General features: G+C 62.2%; 1 protein-coding gene across 1 annotated transcript; it reads left to right on the top strand.

The window, feature by feature from the left end:
* The first annotated feature begins 27 nt into the window (after positions 1-27).
* On the top strand, positions 28-13,018 carry DPYSL4 (dihydropyrimidinase like 4). The gene is made up of 13 exons (XM_019644088.1): positions 28-2,358; positions 2,904-3,088; positions 5,027-5,191; positions 5,935-5,996; positions 6,082-6,162; positions 7,384-7,452; positions 7,811-7,931; positions 8,624-8,780; positions 9,006-9,147; positions 9,774-9,944; positions 10,265-10,444; positions 11,265-11,430; positions 12,228-13,018. Exons 2-13 carry the CDS (start codon positions 2,965-2,967, stop codon positions 12,317-12,319), a joined length of 1,530 nt encoding a protein of 509 aa, XP_019499633.1. The 5' UTR covers positions 28-2,358; positions 2,904-2,964; the 3' UTR covers positions 12,320-13,018.
* The last annotated feature ends 512 nt before the right edge of the window (positions 13,019-13,530 follow it).

Genomic DNA, 13,530 nt, shown 5'->3' with positions numbered 1-13,530 from the left:
GGCGGGGCCTGCGCTCCAGCTGGGCGGCGGGCGCTCTGAACCCAGCTCCGAATCTGGCCTTGGCGGCCGCGCGGTGGGGTCCTGAGGTTGCCGGCTCTCCTCCCACTGGGGGGGTCCCGCCTGGTGCGGGAAGCCCGCCAGCCACCAGCGGCCGGGCCGGCGGGAGGTTCAGGGCGCGGGGTGTGGGAGCGACAGGAGGTCCCTGTCCCACGGGCGGGTCACAGGTAAGGTGGCTGGTTTAGGGTGACTTCCGGCCCCACCTTGAGCATCGCACCCCGTCCCAGCTGCATGTCGCTCAGGAAGGCTCCCAGAATCGGAGTCCAGGTGCCCGTGTGTGTGTGCGCGCGCGCGCGCAGGGGGTGGCGAGCAGGGGACATAGGGCACAGGCCTCTTCCCTGAAGCCTTCCTGTTCTGGCCAGTGCTCCTTGGGCTGATTTGAGGGCCCGTTGGTCCACTGGGGGCGGGGGCCCTGCTGCAGAAGCCGGGCAGCGTGGGTAACGGTGATGTGAGCGGGCAGGGCCCCCGGGAGCTGGGCAGGACTCAGCAAACCTCGTTAACAGGCCAGACAGGAGCTATTGTCAGCTTTTGGGGTGTGACCGTGTTCCAATAAAACTTTAGCTGTGGACACTGAAATATGAATTTCATACCATTTTTACGAGGCATGAAATATTCTTTTTTTGATGGTTTTTAACCAACATAAAGTGTAAAACCATTCTTAGCTCCTGGCTGTGTAAGGACAGGCCTGCAGTTTTGTAGCCTAGGGCGGTGGCTTTACCTTTAACCAATAAGGTCCTGAGAATTCAACCCGAGCAGTGAGGCATAAGAATAGAGACTAGCGTAATGGGCGCCTACATAATGAATTATTTACCTTCTTGGTGGCCTCTCAGCCTTCTTACTAACCACCCCACGTGGCTTGGTCATCCTGGCATCAGGCTGATGGTGCCTACAGAGCCAGGGTGGGCACCAGGGCCAGACCTCATGACGTGTAGCTGTCATTTCTGCCTGGCGGGGTCACCGGGAGCCTTGAGGCTCAAACAAGATGATGGCAGAAGTGCGGCCAACATCTACATCACTCTCCACTCTGCTCATCTGCTGCTTTTTCATGTTTTTCTCCGTTATTCTCCCTGAGGTCAGACCATCACCCGACGGCCATCGCACAACACCCACTTCCTGCCTACCTCCTCCAGCTGTTTGGCAGGATGCTTAGAAGGGTTTATGGCTACCAAGCCCTGGCTCAGCCCCCTCCCGGTGCCCACCTCCACGCCGTGGGCATAGCCCACGGAGAGCTGGCCTCCCTCTTGCTTTGCTCACCCACTTGGGGTGCCTCCTGCACCCACCGGTGGTCCCTGGGTGACTTCCTGGCCCTTCACCCCATGGCCTCTCCATCGGCAGCTCCTGTTGCCCAACTTCCAGCCTCTCTGGGTCCCTCTCTCATCAGCCAGGTAACCCTGGCCCAAGGCCCCTCATGTCACCGGGACAACCTCAGAAACCGCCCAAGTGATGGCCCCGTTCCCGTCACCGGACACCACAATCTCCGTTCTGTGCAGAGCCAACTCGATCGCTTTAAAACGCCTGTCAGAGCATGCTTAGACCCCTATGGAAGTCCCCCCAGTGGCAGCCCACTGACACCCCAAGCCCAGCACATCTCACCCTCACCTGTCCCTGGGCCTCTCACCCCAACCTCTGGAAGGTTCCATCCCCCAGATTCCTCGCGTCCTGTATCACCTCAAGCTCTTTCCTGCCTCAAGGCCTTTGCATGGAAGGCTTCCAGCCTGGAATTATCCCTGGCTGAGTTGCCTCCAGCATCAGCCCCTCAAAGCCAGGCCCTTCTCTCCTTGAAGCAGCCACACCTCCCCCCTTACCTGGCATTTCAGACTCTTTCTGCTATTGTGTTTGTCATAGTCTGTGATAGTCGTGTGTGTGTGTGTGTGTGTGTGTGTGTGTGTGTGTGTGTGTGTGTGTGTGTGTGTGTTGAAAGAGAGAGAGATTTCCTGGAGGCAATTCCCTATGGAAGGGCTGGGAGGGCCAGTGCAGTGAGGGTGTGTGCTGTGAGGGCCTGGCCTTAGGGGTGGGCGGGGCTGCCTCCTCTGCAGCTGCCTTTGCTGGTCCTTGGGGACAGTGAATGCTGCTGGCTTTTGTGTCGGGTTTTGTGTATACAGATGGTGCCTGAATGTTTCCATCATAAATCCAGAGTGAGCAGCTGTACTGAGATGTTGTTGGGAGCCTCCGTTTGGAGAAAATGTACACCCATTCTTTTTGTTTGCAATAGAGCGACCGCCTTCTGATCAAAGGTGGGAAGGTCGTGAACGATGACCAGTCCTTCTACGCTGACCTGTATGTGGAAGATGGTTTGATAAAGTGAGTTCCTACCCGAAGTCTCTCCCGAGGTTGTGAGTGTGCACACTGATTACACGTTATCTGGGACGTTTCTTCCTTGGTGAAACCCACGTAAATGGTTTTTCTTTCCCTGGAAACAACTCTAGCCCAGGCCTTCAGCGATGACAGACTTGGCATGGTTCTGGTGTTGTCACAGCTTTGGTATGACTCGGGCTCACAGTGGCTGCCGAGTAAATGCTTACTGAGCACACCTGCTTGCTTCTCTGCTTGTCTGTGTCAGGCAGCTCCAGCCACTAGTCAGTCGAGAGCAGGTGGGCACCACAGCGGGCACCACAAGAGCAGCTGCATGGCACGGGCTGGACCCGCCCCGTTGAGCATCTTGAGTCACTTCACAAGGTGTCTTGCTCTCTGTCAGCCCCCAGCAGTCCCGCTAAGTCTTGGCCGCGTGACCCTCTTCCAAAGACAGGAGCCCAAGTGCACACTTCCCGGCTCCATGTGTTGCCGGGGATCCCGGTCGTGTTTCGAGCTGGGCTTCCTAACCAGTGACGTCTTTTTGTTGCTTTCAGACAAATTGGAGAGAACCTCATCGTCCCTGGGGGCATCAGAACAATTGATGCCCATGGCTTGATGGTCCTGCCAGGCGGAGTCGACGTCCACACCAGGCTGCAGATGCCCGTCCTGGGCATGACCCCAGCCGACGACTTCTGCCAGGGCACCAAGGCAGCCCTCGCGGGAGGGACCACCATGATATGTGAGTGTCTGCAGGTCAGGGCAGCGTCCGTCCCCCACCTTGGTCCTCTAGCAGGTGTGTGTGTCACAGGAAGAGTTTCGCCCAGTGGGGGTTTGTCCGTCCTGTCTCCCCTCTAGCATTCCTCAGCCTGATAACCCCCAACCCGGAGCATCTTCCCTGTCGACACCCTGTTTCTCACCCTGAGCCATTGCGCCATCTCTGGAACGCTCCTGAGGTTTCTGTGGGGGAAAATGGACGTGTGCCCAGTTATTTGTTATTTCCTGGGAAGCCAGTGGCTGGCAAAGGACTAGCTTGGGAAACCCAATGCTTTGGACAAGCAGAGGGGTTGTCACCAAAATGTCAGATACGCTTGTCCCCCCAAGACTGGTTTGCACAAAGTCCCCGCCTGTGTCAAGAAACGTTAAAGATGGAGGCTGTGTTTTTAGAAGGATGACAAAATACTTGCTATTACCTTGCCAGCAAACACCAGCATCACCATGTCTTTAGTGCTGGCTCTGTGCCGGGCTTCAGCTCACATGCTTCCCTCAGAACCCCGAGCTCAGGGGAGTAGCCCCATCTGACAGCTCATGCAGTGGACTCGCTCGTGGTAGGCACAGGACATAGGGGTCAGGATGAGGCACCGGGCCCAGCCTCCGCTTGGCTCTGAACCTGTCAGCTCGCAGTGCCGAGTGCACACGTGTCCACTGTGGTGCAGACCTGTCTCACAAACCTCGCTGCACCCTGGCTGCACTGTGCTCTGGCTGTGGGACCTCAGGTACCTGAGTTGACGTTTGGAAGTCACTCTCTCCTAACCTGCAAGGCAGGAGGATGAAGTCCTTCCTCCGGAGGCTGTGAGGTGTGAGCGAGCTTGTGCTGTGTTTTGCCTGATGCGTGGTGAGTGCTCAGTAAATGCTGTCACTGCTGCCACCTAAGGACCCTGGACTACTTCACATGTCATATTTAGTCATTGCCAAAATCATGGCCTGGTTTGGTTTACTCAACCATGAAGTGAAGAAAACCCACCAGGGTCCATCTTTCGTTTGACTCAGGAGACTGGTCGTTTCAGGCCATTGCTCATGCTGGTCACTGGTGGCCCCGGCCAGCCAGGCGCCTTCATGGTTGATGTCACCTGCTCATGCCAGTGCCAAGGCATCAGAAAGCTGTGAGGTCACCGTGAGGACGGAGATGCTGCGGAGATGCTGCAGGCACAGGGCTGGCTTCGGCTGAGCCATCTGTTCCTCCACCTGTCAGCCCCAGGGTGGAGCTGTGAACAGCCTGCAGGGTGGGACAGGCACCTACTCCCTCAGGGTCCTGGGTCCTTGCTCTGAACTGTGGGAGCATAGAGACCCCGCATGGGGCTGTGCTGGAGGAAGACATGGCATTCTCCAGTAACCTTGAGGGGAGTGTGCCTTCTGTTGGCCACCCTACCCTTTCCCTCGCCCATGAGAGGACGTGAGGTTGGCATGGCAGGGTGGCAGCACAGTGGCCTTGTGTACCCTTGTGTGGCACTCTTCAAGGTGCATGCTGTCAGCGTGGCCCCCACGTCCCCTTCCGGCCTGGCTCCCAGGTCCAGCCCCGCGGACAGCACCACCTGCCCCCTCCAGGTGTGCCTGGTTCAGGTGGAGACCTGCGTTGGAGGTTACGGCCTTTAGCTGCCACTCACGCTCCTTGGGGGGTGATGTGTCCATTGGGGAGCGGAGTGGCTTGGACCTGGACTTGCTCTGCTCAGAGGGAGGCTGGGAGATGGGGCAGGAAGTGCCTCTGTGCAGAACCAACGGGTGGGCTTACTGCATATCAGCCCCCAGCTTAAGTGCCTGTGGCCACACCTCTGCTTTTCTCAAATGTGCTTTCTGATCTCTTGGGAACATGAACTTGATCCTCCTTGGAGCCCAAGGTGATTCCCAGTGACCCGGGGGGCGGGGGGGGGGGAGGCTCGGCTGACTGCACTGCCCCCCACAGTGGACCACGTGTTTCCTGACGCGGGCGTGAGCCTGCTGACAGCCTATGAGCAGTGGCGGGAACGGGCGGACAGTGAGGCGTGCTGCGACTACTCCCTGCATGTGGACGTCCCCCGCTGGCACGAGGGCGTCAGGGAGGAGCTGGAGGCTCTGGTCAAGGACAAAGGTGAGTGGTGGTCCTGAGCCGGGCTGAGGGGTTGCAGGAGGGCGGGCGGGCTCCGAGCCTGGGCTTCCCTGGTTGCTGGTGGGAAGCCCCCTCCCCCGGCCCCTGCTGAGCTGGACTCTGCTTCCGTCTGACCCCAGGGCAGGTGGCCAGGAATTGGGGGAAGTTGGACAAGAGCCATTCGAGGGTCGAGTCTACTTCTGAAGGATCTAGACTAAGAGGCAGCCTGCCTCCCGCATCTGAGGGACGTAGCCTGTAACTGTTCTCACAAGAGGTCACAGCGGTTGCCGCTGTCACCGCGGTTCCCTTATCTTGGCCCTGGGTGAAGGAAAGTGCTATGCGTTTTCCTGGAATCTTTAGAAGGAGAATGCGTTGAAACCATCAGCATTAAAACCTGAAATCTGTTGCTGCCTGTGCTGTCAAACAGGGTTAAGTTGTTTTCATCAAAAGTCCTAAAGCTAAAACCACATCAGAGTTTCACAGTGAATCTCATGGCAGTTAGATGAAGTTAGAGAGGGGTGGGGGTTACTGAGGGGCTTGCGAGGGGTCTCACCTGCGTTCGCTGCGGGGAGCACCTGGGAGCAGTAGGGGGCTGGGGCTGGGGCTGGGCTGGGCTGACCCCTCCCGATTGCCAATTGTCTGTGAGTGTTTGTGGGGACGGGCCGCCCGCCCTGGCCAGCCTGGGTCCCCCCTGGGCATCCCCCTTGATGATGGCTGAGCACCGGACCCTCCTGCCTCTCCTCCAGGTGTGAACTCCTTCCTGGTCTTCATGGCGTACAAGGACAGGTGTCAGTGCACCGACAGCCAGGTACGTGCCCCGTGGAGGGAGTGCAGGTGTGTCTCGGCTGCTTCCGGGAGAGACGCAGCCCCACACGGCCGCCCTCTCTCCCCAGATGTACGAGCTGTTCAGCATCATCCGGGACCTGGGAGCTGTGGCCCAAGTGCACGCGGAGAACGGGGACATTGTGGACGAGGTGCGGGGGCTGTTGGGGGCGGGGCGGCCGCGGGACACCCAGCTATGAGCACTGAACCTCACAGACCCGGAGGGAGCCCACGTTGAACACATTCAGTAAATCGCGGGCCCAGGGTCCGAGGTCACGCCAGCAGGGGCTTGGGGGGGCCTGGGCAGCTTTGTGCTGGAACAGAGTTTTCCGTGATTATCACACGTTTTATGAAAGATTCCCCCAAACCAAAATGTGGCTTCATGAGGGGTGACCGAGGCGGGTTCCCAGGGCCTCCCGCCTCCGTGAACTGAGGCTCCTCTGGGAGCTGGACCCTTGTTTTGTTCCTCTGACCAGTGAGCGCACGAGTGGCATCGGTGGCCTGTCCTTCAGTCACATCCCAGGAGGTGCTGGTCCTGAGGATGGCTGAGCCCACTCGCCCTGCCCTTAGGCCCCAGGCTGTGAGGTGGGATGCCCATGGCCTCTGGCCCCGCACGTGACACTTTCCTCCTCGTGCCTCTGGTGTCCCCTGAGCTCAGCGCTGCGGGGCCCCTTGGAGGTTCCGGGGCCTGGATGGAGGTCACACACCTCCAAGCCCACCTCCCTGGCATCCCAGGCCCGCAGAGAACCATCCTAGGGCGTCTGGCTTTTCCCATCCCTAGTTCGACAGGAAGGTCGTGACACTTGGGGAGGGGCACGCAGGGTGCCTGGGTCCTCGTCCGTCCATTCAGCTGCAGGCCGTCGGCGTTGCGTGTCTTTGTGGTCCAGCTCAGCATACAGGTGCTGGGCCGGCCATGCCGGGGAGTCTTGTTGTGGGGTCGACGGGGCTCTGCTTCCCGCACTGTCCACGCCAGAGCCTGGCATCCGTGTCGTCTTCACACAAGAGGGATGCTATGGCACGGCTGTGGCAGGGCGAGCGTGCTTACGGAAGATGCCACCACGGCTGTGCGGAGCCCCCAGTATACACCCCGCTCGGTGGGCAAGGTGGCGGGGTCGTCTTGGCCCCGTCAGCCGGGAGCCCTGGACCTTGGGCGAGTCCCTTCCCCTCTCCAAGTCCCATTTCCTCATCTGTAGTTCAGGGAGCTGCAGTCACTCCTCCAATGACCTCTCCTCTGTCTGAGTTCTCTGTGGTTGTGGATTCTGGGGAGCCCGGGGGTCCAGGACTCAGCCCGGGCAGCAGGGTCTCCCGGGCAGTGGAGGTCGCACCCGCCAAAGCTCCCAGCCCTGCTGGACTGTGGCCTGTTGTTTCTTTAGGAGCAGAAGCGGCTGCTGGAGCTTGGTGTCACCGGCCCCGAGGGCCACGTACTCAGCCGCCCCGAGGAGGTAGGAGCTGTGCCTGCTGAGGCCACCCCAGCACTGGCTGCGCCCCAGATGCCACTGCCTTCTGGGGCTGGGTCCTGAACCCAAGGCCCAGGCAGGGCTGCGGTCACGCTGTCCTCACCTGGGAGGTGTGACTCACACCCCGCTCTCCCCCCCAGGCACCTGTCCCCCGTGACCACTGGTCACGCTAAGTCCAGTACTTGAGGCTGAGAAGGCGGTGGGAACGGCATGGGAACCGAGGCCCAGGCTGGGGTCCTCACCCCCCAGGGGTGCCCCCTCGGGGGCAGGACCTGGCATCCCATGCCCACACTGGTCAGGAGGCCCCAGTGCCCTCTTATGGCCTGAGTGTCCCTGTCCCCAGGTGGAGGCTGAAGCTGTGTACCGAGCTATAACGATCGCCAAGCAGGCCAACTGCCCCCTGTATGTCACCAAGGTGATGAGCAAGGGTGCGGCCGACGTGGTGGCCCACGCCAAGCGCAGGGGTGAGTGCTGGGCCTCGACCCCGATGCTGGGGAGGGTCGGGGGGGCCAGGGTCACATTCTTGGCCTCCCGGAAGCTCGGCTGGCTCGACTGAGGCTCAGAGAGGGACAGGCCCTCCTGAGAAGCATCGCTTCTCCATGCCTGCCCTCCCCATCTTGGGGACCCAGGGGTGTGGCTGTGTGGCTTGTGGGAGTCCCTGTGCAGCTGCGGGGGTGTCCCATCTTGTGGGTGGGGCGGGGCTGATTCTGCGTGCAGTGGAACCTTGCCCAGCGGGCCCCCACCGGGAGCCCCACATTACTGACAGCTGGGTACCTCCATACATCCAGGAGCTGGGCTGCCCTCTGCTCACAAAGCACCCACATAGCTGGAGAAGGAAGTGGGTCAGTGAGAAGAACCCAGGTCCCTTATGGCCAGGCTGGGGCCTGGTGGGGCTGGGTGGGGGCGGGCGGGGGTGGGCAGTGAGTTGATTGGGTCTCACTCCAGCCTGTGACCCAGCGGAGTGCCCAGCAGGGGAGTGTGAGAGAGTGGGTACGGAGAGGACCCCGGCCTGCCCAGTGCCAGGTGCCCCTGAAGAGGGGGACAGGCTGTCCAGGGTTGGGAATCAAGGGGCAATTGAGGGGTGCCCAGCCTCCACCCTGCCCGAATCCTGGGGGCGTGCAGGCTGCTGGGGCGCCTCTCATGGGCCTCGCTGTAGGTGTGGTCGTGTTTGGGGAGCCAATCACCGCCAGCCTGGGCACGGACGGCTCGCACTACTGGAGCAAGAACTGGGCCAAGGCTGCGGCCTTTGTCACTTCACCCCCCATCAACCCGGACCCCACCACTGCAGACCACCTCACCTCCCTGCTGTCCAGGTAAGGGGCGGCTTGGGGGCTGCCCGAGTGCTCCATGCCCCTCTGTGACCTTGACCTGCCAGCAGTTCCAGTCCAATCCAGGGCACACTGATCTGCCCCCTGTGCCCCCGACACCGAGGCTGCCCTCGCAGACAGCCTCTAGCTCCTGTGGGGTACACTGGCCATGTGGGGGTAAAGCTGACCGGCCAGGCCCCTCCGGGTTCGCTGACCCCAGCCTGTTCTCAGTGGGGACCTACAGGTGACTGGCAGTGCCCACTGCACCTTCAGCACCGCCCAGAAGGCTGTCGGCAAAGACAACTTCACCCTCATCCCCGAGGGCACCAACGGCGTGGAGGAGCGCATGTCGGTGGTGTGGGAGAAGTGTGTGGTGAGTGCCGAGGCCGCGGGCACCGCCAGCCCACGCAGGCCGTGAAGCCACCTGCCCAGAAAAGGCACCGCGTGGAACAGTCGAGTGTGTGGGCCCCAGGCTGTCGACCCCCAGCCCTGCCATCCGGGGCACCTCACACACCGGTTCTGGTCCCCCCAGAGGAGGCCCCTCAGCCATGAGCAGCCGGGCCCTCCTGGGGCCCCTTCCCAATGGGATTTCGCTCTGAGGTGCCAGTAATGTCCCCAGAACTCCTGAGATCTCAGCCCTGCCCGGCATCCTCTGTCCCCTGTGCCCCCCAACTCCAGCCCCGAGCTCTTCCCTGGGCCAAGGTCCTGACCCCGGCTGCCCTCACTGCCCGTCCTCACACGGGCTCCTGGCCACCCGGGGAGACAGTCACGTCCCTCAGGGAACACAGACGCTGTGGAAGCGTCTCCATTTCTTCACCCACAGAGTCCGCAGGAAGGGTCCCACCGGCAGGCTGACTGAGACGGACCCGTTGACTGGTGCCCTGAGGGGGGGGTTGGCTGCTTGCTGCCTGGGGGGCAGGGGCCACTGTCCCCCCGAAGCTCGAGACCAGATGTCAGGAAGGGCGTCCCCTCCCCTCAGCTTGGCTTCTTGCTTCTCAGGCCTCGGGGAAAATGGACGAGAATGAGTTTGTTGCTGTGACCAGTACAAATGCAGCCAAAATCTTCAATTTTTACCCAAGGAAGGGGCGAGTGGCTGTGGGCTCCGACGCTGACCTGGTTATATGGAACCCCAGGGCCACAAAAATCATCTCTGCCAAAAGCCACAACCTGGTGAGAGAAGCCAGGCCCTGGGCAGGGTCGGGGCAGGGTTGGGGTCTGGGGTCCTTCCCGGGGCTCTGGGGACGACACAAGGACGCGTGGCTGGGACATCTGTCTAGAGACTGCAGTATGGGCCAGATAGCCCCAGTGCAGGCTTGTCCACGTGCCCTTTGTCCTTCTAAAAAATGGCACTCAGGAACGGGCGCAGGAGGCTGTGGCCACCTCCTCCTGTGCTCTGGAAGGCCCTGTGTCTCCTCAGAGGTCCTCAGGGACGCTGGCCCCCCACAGCAGGAGTTGTGGGTGGTGCTGGACCCTCGGCCCTGTGTCCTCAGAATGTGGAGTACAACATTTTCGAAGGCGTCGAGTGCCGAGGCGTCCCCACAGTCGTCATCAGTCAGGGCAGGGTTGTGCTGGAGGACGGGAATGTGTGTGTCACCCCGGGGGCTGGCCGCTTCGTTCCTCGGAAGACGTTCCCAGACTTCGTGTACAAGAGGATAAAGGCGCGCAACAGGGTATGGCCCCGGCGGGCAGGCGAGGCGGGAGTTCCAGGAGCTTTGTCCTCCGGCCGGGCCTGCTCCGTGGGCCTTGATCGGGGACCATGTGTCCACTGCCGTGGCTACTGGGAATGCCTCTGACTTTGGCGGCCATTTTCAGGGCCCCCGTCTCAGGGCTGGAGCGGGCTGCACCGCAGGACGATGGTTTCTGACAAGGCAGACACTGTTGGGGCCAGTTTGCAATTCCAAACAGCAGCCTCCTCTGTGGGGCCACTTGTCTGAGCAGAGGGCGGCGGGTGTGCACACGTGTGAGGGGGTGTGTGCACACGTGTGTGAGAGAGGGCAGTGAGTGCACACGTGTGAGGGAGATGGAGGCGGGTGTGCGCACGTGTGAGGGGGGTGTGTACACGTGTGTGAGGGAGATGGAGGCGGGTGCACACGTGTGAGGGGTGTGTGCACACGTGTGTGAGAGAGGGCAGTGAGTGCACACGTGTGAGGGAGACGGAGGTGGGTGTGCACACGTGTGAGGGGTGTGTGTACACGTGTGAGGGAGACGGAGGCGGGTGCACACGTGTGGGGGGGTGCACGTGTGTGTGAGGGAGAGGGTGGCGGGTGTGCACACGTGTGTGGGGGTAGGCACACGTGTGTGGGGGGGGAGAAGGGGAGGAAAGTGGGTGTCTGTGCACGTGAGGTGGATGCCCCTTTGGCGGGGAGCTGGGAGCTTCTGAGCCCCAGAGGGCCTGCAGAGCTGAGTGGGCCAGGCTCTGGGGTAGGGAGCCCCTGCCCTCCAGCTGCCAGGTGGCTCAAGCCCCTCACGCTCGGCCCCTTTGGCCTGCAGCTGGCGGAGGTCCACGGAGTACCCCGAGGCCTCTATGACGGGCCAGTCCACGAGGTGATGGTGCCCGCCAAGCCAGGGGGCAGCGCCCAGGCCCGTGCGTCCTGCCCCGGGAAGATCTCAGTGCCGCCCGTGCGCAACCTGCACCAGTCGGGGTTCAGCCTGTCGGGTGAGCTGGGTGTGGGGGGCGCTGCCCCGGGTGAGGGCGGGAAGGCTGAGGCCCCGCCCACCAGGGCTGGGCTTCCGGTTGCCCAGCGTCTGCCCCAGGGGGGCTGGGGTGCCCCCACCTTGAATCAGCCAAGCTGAAGAGGGGCCTGTCACTGGGCCCTAGGTGAGCGTGGGATGCCCGGCCTCTGCCTGACCCGCGCACCACGTGGGAGTGCAGCTCCAGCCCGGGAAATGCACGCGAGGAAGGGGCCGGCGTGCGCTCGGGCCCATGCTGCTGGGCCTCGGGGGGCTCAGTTGGCCCCCGTGTGCAGGCTGCTGGACTCGCCTCTGGTCAGGGTCTTGGCTGTGCTTCCAGCCCGCTGTGACAGATTCTTCCTGAGCCCAGGGCTGTCCCTGCAGGCTAGAGCCAGACTCTCCCTCTCTCTTTCCAGCCCAGGGGTGGGGGCCAATCCACCATGATGTCTTGTGTCATCCTCTCAGGGAGGTGATGGCAATCCCTGCACCTCTTGGGGACACAGGGCCAGGGGAAGGTCCCCTCTGAAATTCAGCCCGTGTGCATGAAGGGTGGCGCAAGACCCATCGGAGGGCCCATGCTGTGGGTGGATGGGCTCCCCAGAGACGGTCACCCTTGACCTCCGTCCCCTGCCCGGTCGCCTGGTCTACGCGCCGTGGCCATCCCGGGGCATCGGGGACCCGGTGGTGCGGGTGGGTGTGGGCTCTGCAGCCCTGGCCTTTCGGGCGCGTCCTGTCTGCGACCCCTCCACCCACTCACTCCCCGCCTTGGCCGCTTCTCCCCAGGATCCCAGGCGGATGACCACATCGCCAGACGCACAGCCCAGAAGATCATGGCGCCCCCTGGCGGACGCTCCAACATCACCTCCCTGTCCTAGGCATAGCGGCGGGGGTGCCAACACCCTGCTGGGACCGCTCACCGTGTCGCTTCCCCTTTGCTGGGCTTTCTTTGAAAGGTGCTTGGTCTTCCTGCCCCTCCCCAGAAACTCCCTCTCGGGCCCCAGAGCCTGTTAGGAGGCGCTCCCCCAAGGAGAGGGCTGACTCTGGGGAGGTTTCACTGCCAGGGGCAGCGCAGGGGCCCCAGCCCAGGTGCCTCGCGAAGGCAGGGCAGCCACCCCAGTAGGGCCGCGGGAACCCCTGGGGCCTCGTGACCTGGATAGGCCGAGAGGCTCGGCGTCTGCTCCGCCGCCGGGCGTGAACCACTGCCCCGCAGAGCCCGGGCTCTGCCACCTGCCCCGTCCCACGCGCAGCAGCCCCAGGGTTGCTGTGACTTCAGGGACTCATCGGGAGCTTAGTGCAGGGCGGCTCCCGGCAGGACTCCTGCAGCCACTGTACACTTTTCCAAGGACCAAAACTCACCTCTAGTCGCCCGTCTCCGGGGCAGTTCTAGGGTCCTGTAGCTAGAATGCTCTTTTCGGTACTAAGCGTGCATTCCGATAGTTCTAGAGCAGAAGTTTTGTGCGGTGAGGACAACTGTAGCCAGGACTGCATGCCACCACGGCCCCGACCGCAGCACTGTCCCCCAGTCTGACGGGGACTGGGTCAATTAAAGGCATCTGGGTCGGAAGCTGCTCCCACTTCTCTGCGCCCTGCACCACCCCCCACCAGCGGGTCACGCGCCGGACCCTTGGGAACTTCCTGTGCCCCTTGTCCTTGCTTTGTGCGGGCTGTGAACCTGGACCCCGGGGCTGTCCGTAGGGACAGCACTGCTCAGCCTGGGCTGGGAGGCTGCCCATCAGGAAAGGGGGCCTGGGAACTGTGCCAGAGCCCAGCCCTGCAGGTCAGGTACAGCCCACAGGATCAGTGGGACACTGGCATGACCCACAGCCAGGTGCTCAAAGGGGCAGGACTGAACGGGAGGAGTCCCACCCAAGCCACCCAGCAGTAAGTTAGCTGCTTGGCTGCAAACTCACACCTGCCGCGAGCAGCCCTGGCCCGACACAGGCACCCCATCCACAGACATGTGCTGCCCGGCCCTGCCCCCCTAAACAGAGCAGCCCAGAGTTCTGATCCAGACCCCCAAGCTGGGCTGCCCAGAACCTTCCAGAGAAGCAACTGTTGGGCCAGCCTCCTGGCCTCAGCCTTTTTC

This window comes from Hipposideros armiger, unplaced genomic scaffold (genome assembly GCF_001890085.2).
Source record: "Hipposideros armiger isolate ML-2016 unplaced genomic scaffold, ASM189008v1 scaffold_85, whole genome shotgun sequence".
NCBI classification, from domain to species: Eukaryota; Metazoa; Chordata; class Mammalia; order Chiroptera; family Hipposideridae; genus Hipposideros; species Hipposideros armiger.
This window is presented reverse-complemented; position numbering and strand designations above follow the sequence as displayed.